Genomic DNA, 11,614 nt, shown 5'->3' with positions numbered 1-11,614 from the left:
TTCTTAATCGATTGTCGCTACCCAGAATGGCGAGTACAAATAATACAAACGATTCATAAATCAACGCATGTCGTATACAGAATATCCTATTTCCGGAAGCTGCAGAAGTGGCACCACGTGCTGCATCACGAATATGTGCGTAAACGTTAAAACAATACCTTCTGGTATCGACGTTTAGTTTTGCAGACGAACGCCATGGACAAGGACACGTCGGTGTAAGTATGTCCCGTGAGAGGACAAAGCTGCGACGCGGGCAGGGCGTACGTGGCAACTTCGGTGTTGATCTCCTCTGGCTTAGTAGTCGGTGGGTAAGCACCGGAGCTATCTAGAGGCTTGGCGTTTGCTTGAGCCATCATACACAAAATACAAGGCAATACTAGCCATCGTCCGAGCAAAGTTAACTGAGAGGCCATCATTCCTTGATCTTCTTCAACACACGAGAGGTGTGTACTGGTTTTCAGAGTCAGTTTGAGTTACAGACAAGAAGAAACGGGGTGAAGCTCTACTCAATTTCTACCGGACTCTTGTCCCGAGGAATTGAAATGGTGGCTGTCGAATTTCTTCTGCCTTCTTGGAGTGAATTCTCTTGTCTTTTATACCTTCGTGGAGGTATCTTAACTTTCGTCCTAACGTACATTTTCATCATCTACCGGTACTCTATTCTGCAGGCAATTGACGTTTGGGTTGTCCCTAACGATTGAAAAATACAGCCTTAGCTCATGAATGTTAGCATTGATTGCAAGATTGCTGCCCGGACGGAAAGTATTCCCCTTCCATTTTGTTTTCGACCTACATGTACATGCATGCGGTGCTTACCAGCCCAGCTACATTGTACAATGCCATGTATATTATTGTATGTACATGATTGGCTGGTACCTAAGCGACCCCTATACCGTCCACGGATGCACGTGCTAGATTCATCAATGTTTTCTGCTCGCGTGACGCTGGAGAGCGCAGCTCACCATCACGGCATCAGAAACACTCTGGCACTCACTTCACTACGAATACAATATGTACGTGTATAGTATGTAGTGTTCGTACTATTGAATGGCGCAGCACTGCGCCTTTCATTGCTGGTATATTTGGCTATTCTTTTATGGTGCACGCACGTGCGACATGTACTACTCTGGACGAGTCGGTCCGGAGTATTTGGACGATCGTTCGTACCCCATTTTCGTGCTGCTATCTGCTTGATGGGCTTTGATCGCCTATAGCTCTAAGCTAGCTTGCGCGTTTTGACGAGCTTTCGCACACGCGGGAAGTGGTACAAGGCCTGCAGGAAATAGCAGTGCCAACAGCATTGAGAGTTCTAGAGAACAACTAAGTACTATCGGATACAAACGGACAGCGCTACACCCTTTACATACCCAGAGTTCCCCTGCTTAATCTGCACTGGCTGCTAACAGCCATGGGTCAAAGAGGAATGGAGGGCAAACGCATACATTGCTCCTAGTCACTCCTCACTGCCATGAATACGTGGTTCACCCATGGTCAGTTCGCTGTATTTAAACTGCACCCTCATTTTACGTGATATTGCTGCTGTTGCTGTCGCTACCTTTCCACGTGACCGTTGTATGCTAGCTCTGGGCTGCACTCTTCCTCTAACCAATGATTTATGTGACTGGTGTGTCCCACGACACCACAGCCCGTTGGTAAGACCTCGGACATAGCGGCAGTATGTCTATGACTGTATCATCTTGGTACGTGGCCAGTGATCATGGTGATGGGGACAAAGAAAACCCGTGTGATTAGCACCAGTGCTGATTGTATCTGCACTTGTTAGCCCATGTGACATGTACACTGTATGCCTGATCTTTGCCATACAAGGTCATAATAGACGTCAGCTCGGTAGTTGGACTGTTCCGGATGGAACAATTATCCCGGCACCAGCGCGGCAGTTGTGTCACTATGAGGCCATCTGTCCAGTAAACGGCCCCAAATCTAAAGATTTAGCAACTTCTCGCATGCACCTGACTTGTAAGCTATGGTTCCACTCAGTATTTCTCACCTTGCTTCCGCTTATGTTCAGGCAGCCCGTTTTGGAGCTATCACTTGCCTGATGACCGCGACAACGTGAAGCTCGGAGTTGCAACAAAGCTTTGCCCCTGTCTCTCTCTATCTCTTGTGTAGTAAGCAGGCCATGTAAATGTAGTCATGTACCAGGACATCATGCCTGTGGTGAACAGACCTGTTTCACCCCAGTTCTGGTCCGCTATACCCTTACAATGACTGGTGTGTTCACCTTCCGGATTTCTCACCTGCAGGGGAATGGACAAAAAAACTTCGAAAACCCTTTAAATCTTAGGGCAGGTGTCTTTAGGGAAAGAGATGATGTTGTTCTTGGTTTCCTTCTAAATCCCGAGCCATGTAGAAATCACGACCAAAATAGTTCTCGTGATGGCTATATTACCTAGTTATTCGCGCAGATACTCCTCCTGTCAATCAGCTATCCAGAGATTGAGTGAGTACCTAATCTCCCTTGTGCTGTTGCCAATGTTGTTGTATCTCCCTTGTCTCGATGAGTTCACCGTCCCAACTCTCCCGCAATGGGCCACGGGCGTCAAGCCAAATACATGACAGTCAGTGTACAATGTAGCCTGAACGCACTGTTTGTCAATGGGGCCATCATGTTTATGAGCATGCAACCACGATCTCCAGCTTGCCACTGAATCAGCCACTGGTACACATTCAGGTGTGTGGTGTTTTCCCGTCCCAATCAAGGCATCAAGGCTCCTTAGACTTGTGAAGCTCAAACACAAACTTAAAAGGGTGTATAAGAGGGCTGCTGGAGATTCTAACTGTGCTAGTCCCGCGCTCCCATGTGTACTATCACGAGTCTGGCCCAAGCCATTTCAAAAGGCACCTCAAGTATCCCATACATAAGTTTATCATGTAGTGTTGTATCTACTTCAGTATGTATACATGCGTTCTGAAAGGGTGCCTTCTCAGATTAGTAAGAATCCTTTTGAACTATTGCGAGTCTGGGACACAAATGTCGCAATAATAGTCATTGCATGAATCACAATGGCCTATGAATCCTATTGCTGGGCCAGAATACTTTTGAAGTAAGTTGTTTGGTCACTAAGTCTTGTCCCATTGTGTCACCGAAGAAATCGTGGGCGTTACTCCAAATGTCCTTCAGCAGTTGGACCAACATCGTCGCACACATTCATTCACTCTGCTGTCAACCATGGTCAGCGGAGAGTAAATATTTGGCTGCCGAGAGCGTCATGAGCAGCGTTGTAATTCTTGTCCTATAAATGAGTACTTAAAATCATGTGAAAGGAAGCTGAAGCTGAAGCCCTTCTTCATACTTACAATCATGTGTTTTCGGAAGGTGAAGCAACTCAGTCACTCTGAAAGACCTCTCACTCCATTATATGTACCTAAGTTAGTAACACCAAGGTACAGACCTGCTCATCTGGCTTGCAATCTCCAAGAGTTCCGCGGGTCAACCCTGTCTCCAGCCGATGCGATGTCCAGCCTTGGGGTAATTCAAAACCATTTTTCGATGATCTAGAAATAAATACATTGTGCAGGTACATGTGCGTGGTATATGAATTACTAGTATTCCATTTGGCTTATGGATTATGTAAAATGTACGCGTAGCGTGCTCTAGAGGAGAGTGGATCTGTGGAGTGGACTCCTGCAGTGAGATCATGGGGAGAAACGTGTGATGAGTTGTGTGAAGGTTTCATGCTAGTGAGAGTGCGAGCATTGCACAGTGTCATGAAGTACTAGTAGACCTTCACAATAGTGATTCTACGAACCCTGTCCCCCTTTTCTTCATCATGATCAGTATCGCACTTCTTATGCAACAATTACTGTCCCTTTTCACCGTAGTGATCAATAATATTGGACCTCCCAGTACCAATTTTCGTCTGATGATCGATTCAGTTCGTGAAACTCAGAGTTACGAAACCGCAACTGCTCGTTCTTCTGTCTGTGTAATATCGGACCTCTTATGGTTGACCTAGCAGGCTGGATCTCCATACGAGTCGCACTGCAGATTTCTATTTCACGTACACGATGAAATAGGCCAGTCTTGAAAATATCAATGCCATCTGCACCCAGACCTGAGTCTTTGGAGTCACATTCTCTTTTCTATTCCACGATAGCTTAAAGCGATGCTATAATTCACAGACCTGGGGTTTCGGGACTTTCAGAAGTATTCCTTTTTAAATATTGAACAGCAAAATAATAACGTAAGGATCGATTGGCGCTTCTTTTCTAACAGGAAATATACCGATGGCAAGTTGTAGCTATTTTGTCCATGGTGGTGCGCGTGTGTGTTTTGCGTATTTGTGTGTGTTTGTGTTACTCATTTCCCTCGTTGAACGAGAGAGGCATGGATGAGCGCAGCAATGGCACTGTAGATCGGGATGCCTCTTTTTTTATTTGTAATCCATGATTGATTTATTCAAAGCCTCTCGTACATGTAAGTGAATACTTCAAAGAAATAGCAAGAAGGTACAAGAGAATAGACAGAGAGAAAAAGGGAAACCAAGGAGAAGTGCAGGTGGTGAAGGGAAAAGGAAAGACAAGCTACGCAATACCGCAATATGGTTATTTCTCTTTTTTATTTGGTCGTCATTGCTTACTGGTACTGTGATGTCGCACGTGATTTCCTCGAACCACGACACTGCATCAGGCACAAACAATTCATTGCTCAGGACACTGCATCTGCCCCTGCCCCGCCGGAAAGGCCTGGCTACTCATGCCTAAAAGTTTAGATGCTTCGGCTTGAGGACTGAGGAGGCATTGATGCAATACCCTACATGAATCCACACTGGCATCTACATGTATGAGTCGGTATGGCGTCATCGCATGAAACATCGTCATCCTCTGTGTGTCCTGGCCTACGTACAGAGCCTTTCAGTGGCGTGTATACAATGTAATACGGCTAGAGCGATATCCAAACACCCGTAGTAAACAAACAAACCTGCTCTGCTATTGTCCGCAGGTCAGTACCTTCATACCCCATGAATCCAGTCAACAAGATCTGATTGTATGACCCAAGGAGCCCCCATGCTGCTTGCATTGAAGGCACTGCTGGTTTCTGGCACATTTTGCCCTTTACCCAAACCGGTGGCTACATCTATAACTTAAAAAGCCTTTGAGCTTGGCGATGCCTTTCAAATTTAAGTCTACATGTATGTCAAGGAAAGAACTGTTCTTTCACTAGATACACTTGTAGCCGGATAATCTGATTTATGCCTGGTGATGTAATGCGAACAGGTAATGGTGACTGGTTAGGTAATGGTGACATTGAGGAAGTGTTCAATTGGTTTGGCTCTCATCACATGTGGTTTTATTCAATCTAAAAAATAACCGAAGAAAATATCGAGTGTGGTACATGTAGTAGGAACAGTTCGGTGTCTTCTTCCTTGAGTAATAAACATCAATACCGTGTACGTAAACAGTGGAACTGAGGGAGGTACGTGGTTGGCCAAGTACATGTATTCGGAAGTGCTCCGAAGTCCAATGTGCTAACGAGAATTGGCCTTCCAAACATGAGGTCATCGATTCCCAGTTTGATTGAGGATTATTTCCAGCCACAGATATCTACATGTATTTGGGATTGGCTTTTAGTCGAGTTGGGGAGTTGGGGAGTCAAAGGCAACTATGAAGAAGAGATGGGCACCGCCCTCATTATGTCGTGCCGTGTCTCTACATGATTGTAACACATTCTGCCTGTAAGGTTAGAATGAAAAATACTCTGGTCTGAATCGCTATCACCAAGCGACCATCAGTCATGACCAGGCTGTTTTCTGAACCAGTAAGTGATACTGCACCACTCGCTGGTCTGAACTGCTCGAAATCAAGCCAGGAGTATGTCCGGGACAACGTTCCTGGGATGGCGATGAGCACACCTATCGGTACGTGCTTGGTAGTCCTTGCCAGTGCTCGTACTTGCATGTTAGTTTATTTATTTTTATTCGCACAATTAATGGGAACTAGGTCCAATTCAGGTACTCGTGGAAGTGTGGTATGGGTACCAACTGGAGTTCTCAGTAGCGTTCTGACCCAATATCATACTAGCCATAACCATCACGAGGGTCAATCCAACATTGGTCAAATCACCGACATTTTCGTTAACCTTAATTAAGAAACGCTATTACAGCCACTCCAGCATCCACATATTGGTGATCAGGAGTTAAGGTACGGTACCATTTGACGCATGCTGGTAATTGTGCCTCTGCAGTAGCCTACAATGTTCCCATGTTGCTTTCACATGTATTTTCCTTTTAAAGATACAGTCACTGTCACTGACACTAAGTCACAAACAACCATCACGGAGACCGCACACCACATGCCGCTACGAAGCCTTCAATCTACTGCTGAGGGTATCCGTCCTTCCTGGGGCCAGGGTCTAAGGACGTCAGAAGGAATGCATTTCCGTTTCGTTTGACATTGCTCTCTTGATCTTCGTAGACGGTGAAAATCGCAGGTGCTTCAATTTCCTCGTGCTAAAATATCGCACCAACTACCAAGCCCGCCATGCATGGCTAATCCTAGAAAGGTGTGCAGATGGACAGGTTGACCTGATCGATTACGAAGAGTACATTGAAGTTCACCACACACGCCCTGCCAACACGAGTGTAGTGTAAGTCTCTGTAGGTGCAAATCAAAGCGCCACGCACAGCAGGCTGCAGATCGTCTCTGCGTATCTGGCCGGACGGATTTAACATTGCTCACCTTTTGGTTGAACGGCGGTGAAGTAGATTACACTGGGCTGCTGAAGTTCCCGTACATCGTGTATCGGTACTGTACATTTTGTACTTGTACGGATAAAGATCATTCAAGATCCAAGTGATCACAAGCGAGTAACCAGCAGTGGGCACCGGTCCCACAACAACCTCTAACATCATTCCTTCCATCTTGGAGCAATAGCTTTCACCGAATACCTAGGGGATTCTGACTTTCGATTGTTACCTCATTGTTGCTACGCAGATGTACATGTACATGTACATACACATATTGTAGTTTCAGTGGTGACACAATAATATTGTGTTATTGTGGTCGGTTGCTAGGCCAGAGCTGACGGTTTTAACTGGTGACCGAGTACATGCACATTCCACACAACGAAAATGGCACGGGGAACTGTATTTCTTATCGATATTCCTTCTGACAGCTGTTTTCCGTACCCTTTACCCCTTCGCTGTTTGGAATGTTGGTGTGTGTAATGGCTACCGAGGGTAGCAACGTGTCAGCTGAGAGCACATGGAGGAGAGGAGGAGAGATTGTTGAATTATTGAACGGCCGAACGGTACCGTTCACAATGTTATAGGTATAAAACTTGAATAACATTCTTGGAGATTTAGCAGACTCAGCGGAGGACGTTCAGGTTGGTTGTAACGCTGAGTTTCATGCCGCTAGGCAATCATCAGACAACTGATACTCGGGTCTAGGGTAGACCCGAGTATCAGTTGAACGTCTTCCGCTGAGTCTGCTATGTACTAAGCTCTGTCTCTGACATTGAGCACTCTCTGCAGCTCGGGGATCAACGGATTCGTTCTTGGAGATTTATATGTATATAATATATAATAAACCTTAGGTTATTGATACTTCGAAGTGTCAACAAGATCATATCATCAGACAATCATCAGTTGTCTGGTGATTGCCTAGCGGCATGAACATTCGGAGTTACAAGCAGCCTGAATGTCCTCCGCTGAGTCTCCTATGTTCCGAGCTCTAACTACGACATTGAGCACTCTTTGCAGCTTGGCTATAACGGATTTGAAAATAAATAATTAAAAAATAAAAACACTCAAGGTGGTAAGCTATAGCCACACGGCCGTTGAACCTGTACTAGGGTGCTTTTGTCGTGTAACTGTTAGGAACATACTGGACACTGCGACGTCAAGAGAATCCCTAGCCCAGAGAAAGGATAGCGATGTGCTGGCAAATCAAGGCAAATCACCATGCTGGCTATACAATGTACATGTACATGTAGGTCCCAAGCACCGTCCGAAATACACAGGCACTTGATTGCCACCCCCCCCCCCCACACACACACACAAAAGTACTATACACAGTTAGCGATGGTACCCCAAGCGTTCGTGGACGGAGGAGCATGTCCAATACATGTACTTTAAAAGTTACGTTAGTATCATGAACGCGAAAATGCAGGGAGTAGTTTTAAACTTTCATTGCTTGTAGCGCCGAAATATCTCCTACACATACATGTACACATGAACACTTCACTTAAACCTCGAGCCTCTCGAAAATGCCAATCTGGCTCTCAGCTAGACACTGAACCATGACACGGGCTCTCTACAACCTATACAGGCAATACTCGCTCGTGGAATACTGCACGAGAGCGACACTAAAGGCAGTGCTCGCACGTGGAATACCTGGACGAGCTTTCCTCGGAATGTAAGTGCCAATTATGTGGTCTGGCAAGCCGATTGAGGTTCCCCAGAAAGCCCTCCAGAGCACGTATCCACCCCATGCAAGTTATTAGTTCAGACCGCGGCTTCTAGTAGTAGCGTAATGGTGCTATTGCAAACCCTCCAGTTTGAGCTGTTAACATGTTGGTGTGTTTGCACTGTAGGTGCAAGTTCTAGAACGTTTGGTTGAGTTCTACTTGACTGTGTCTCCTTATAATTATTAGTAGTGCATCAACCCTTTTGTCCTGCACACAGGAGTTTGTTGTTGTTTTCTTTATTTGAATTTGCTAAAACCAAACGGACAGAACTGTCCAGTGACAAGGGAGCGAATGATGAGCGTCATAATCACTATGCATCAAAACATCTCAGGGCGAAATGAGTGACAGACTATATTAAGGGAGGGTTTGCACAACACTTGTACATAAAGGGGAGTACGAGAACAAAGGCGCGGCAGAAGTCGAAGCAAGAAAGCAATCAACGCCAGAGATGTTTTTGTCCACCAAAAACAGAGAGAGAGCGAGCGAGAGAGATCCGAGAGAGAGAGAGATCCGAGAGAGAGAGAGAGAGAGAGAGGGAGAGAGAGAGAGAGAGAGAGAGAGAGAGAGAGAGAGAGAGAGAGAGAGAGAGAGAGAGAGAGAGAGAGAGAGAGAGAGAGAGAGAGAGAGAGAGAGAGAGAGAGAGAGAGAGAGAGAGAGAGAGAGAGAGAGAGAGAGAGAGAGAGAGAGAGAGAGAGAGAGAGAGAGAGAGAGAGATAGAGAGAGAGGAGAGAGAGAGACTAACAAATGAGGGCGGAGACCTCTACAACAAGGCTTTACGTCTGAAAACAACCGCACGAATTAACAAGCAGGTTGTCAGAGAAACAGGGAGAGAGACGGGCAGGTAGGCCAACAGACAGGCATATAATGAAAATATGGCGATAGTGATCCGTCTGACCTCAAAGGAGAAAAGCAGTTTCTCTCACTGGAAATTCCATCAAGCCATTGATGCTCACTGTCGGTGTTGATTTTCTTCTCGCCTCGTTTCGATTCTACAGTGGAAAGCTTCAACAGCACCTGCATGATTTACTAGTGGTGCCCTTGTAGTTTCACCGCAGGATTATTTTCAAGCGTCTGAAGTTGGGACCTCACTTGTCTGTTTGTTCACTTTGTTGTTCAGTACTCTGGCAAATACTCACCTCAAGATCATAACAAAAGTGATATAAGCCACAGGGAAAACGGGGTTAAAGAAAGTGACCAAATAGAAACTACGAGAGTGCGAGTGGCGCCAACTACATGGTGGAACCACCAGAACATAACATCAAACAAAAGTCGGAACTATGGCGCTACAATGTGAACATTATTATGACGTGGACAAACTGAGTTGCACGCACTTCCCCCACTGTTGTTCGAAGTTTTGATCTGTAATTATGCTTCCATTATGTACATGTACATGTAGTTGGTGTCACTCGAGCTCTCGTAGGTGCTATTTTTCACTGCTCTGACCGCCCACAAAGAAAGATATAAGGTAACGCCATTGAAGAATAATGATTGTTACGAAAGGCCTCATCAACATTTCCAGTTGTTTCTATGCTTCCTATGCTAGTTTATCAATAAAGAGGAGGAGAAATTGCCGTCTGCTAGTTGGTTTTCTTTTTAGTAATCTATTTAATAATAGTATTACTCCAGGCGCGTAGGCAGGGGGGGGGGGTGCTTTGGGTGCCAAAGCACCCCCCTCAAACATTTCGACCATGGGTCTGGCTTGGCATGCATTGTATGATCAAACAACCGCGACTGCCCTCAGCCCAGACTGGGTGCATGCTACGTAGATCTGCGAGTGCTGCATTGTATTACACGTGCTTGCACTTTTCCGTTGCAGTTAGTGTGCAAGTATTAGTTACTCCATGAACAAAGTGGTCTCAAATTCCTAAAATGCGCTACTTGTGGCGCATGTTGCTGCGAAGGTAGCAGGTCTGAAAACACCGACAAAATCAGCGAAGCGCTTGCCAAGGAAAGAAGGTGCGGAACTGCTTACCCTACCCCGCTGGAAGGTCGTTACAGTGTACTTGAAAAATGCTAGCTTGCCTTCATCCCCTGCCACCTGGAGGCATGGATCGCTTGAAAACGAAGTTTCTTGACCTGAATTTGAACGCGCGTCTTCTTCAGCGTATTATTGAGTGCTGAAGGGTCTGCCTCAAACTCTGATGAAGACGTCGACCTTAGCTGCAAGTGCAGCGAAGCGGGAGGCCACAAACTAAAGCTTGGTCCGTCGACAATGCTCTGCCTCAATTTCTAGCTGATTTCTTTGCCCCTCGAGTGGACAAAATAAATTCGAAAATTCTCTCTGGGAAGCAACAATTTTAATGACGCGGAGGAAGTAGATTGTTGGAATGGCAAGCTGGAGACATTCGTAATACATAAAATTAATAATTCAAGGTGTACACCGCACTAGCATGCATACAATATGCACACATGTACAAGATTCCTCAAAAGAACGTTTTTGGAAGAAATTTATGGGCACCCCCCTTGACCATGATCCTGGCTACGCCCCTGTACTCCGTACCACTTCTACAAGTTCTATCTTTGTAGCCAACCAGTACCTGCAACCCTCACTCGGGCACCGGTATACATGTATGTTGTGCTTGAAGAACGTTGATCACTAATGAACCCGCTGCATATCATTCCATATTCGATATCAACAATACTCTGTGCGTACTTCAACACCCTCAAACGGATGAACATTCGATGCAGTACACTTACGAGTACATGTACAGTCAACTTCGCTTATAACGACACTCGGCGGGGCATCAGAAAAGTGTCCTTATTCGCGAAGTGTCGTTATACCCGAAGTCTCATTACATGTATACAGGTAGTATTGACTTTGCTCTGGGCATGGAAATTCTGTCGTTATTCGCGAATTGTCGTTATATCCGCAGTCGTTATAAGCGAAGTTGACTGTATTGGGATTGCCAGCGTGCTCGTCTGCACATGAAGTGCGTGGTTACAGTGAGGTCTGCTTCCCCCTGGACAGTGCGGATTCACGGGAGGGGAGGGTTTCGAAGCTTGAAGAAAACAAGTGTTGAACAGTCGCAGCTGGGACGATGAGGAGACCATAGCTTAGTGGTCGGGCATCAGCGAGTGTCTCTGGTTCGAATCCTGGTGTGACAGTCAATGTTTCCTTCAGACTTTTCCTGTTTCAAGTCCTTCAAACTGCACTGATGAACAGCCATCATCATCACAACACGA

General features: G+C 45.8%; 1 protein-coding gene across 1 annotated transcript in view; it reads right to left on the bottom strand.

Moving 5' to 3' along the window:
• The window catches only part of LOC135810551 (52 kDa repressor of the inhibitor of the protein kinase-like), a 3,987-nt gene extending 3,634 nt beyond the window's left edge, over window positions 1-353 (bottom strand). The window contains exon 1 of the mRNA XM_065324042.1: window positions 193-353. Coding sequence (XP_065180114.1) covers window positions 193-353 — 161 coding nt within the window. The remainder of the gene's footprint in view (window positions 1-192) is intronic.
• Between the last annotated feature and the right edge of the window lie 11,261 nt (window positions 354-11,614).

The sequence above is a fragment of the Sycon ciliatum genome, chromosome 2 (genome assembly GCF_964019385.1).
Source record: "Sycon ciliatum chromosome 2, ocSycCili1.1, whole genome shotgun sequence".
Lineage (NCBI taxonomy): Eukaryota > Metazoa > Porifera > Calcarea > Leucosolenida > Sycettidae > Sycon > Sycon ciliatum.
Note: the sequence above shows the minus strand (reverse complement) of the source record. Positions and strands in the feature narration are given on the sequence as shown.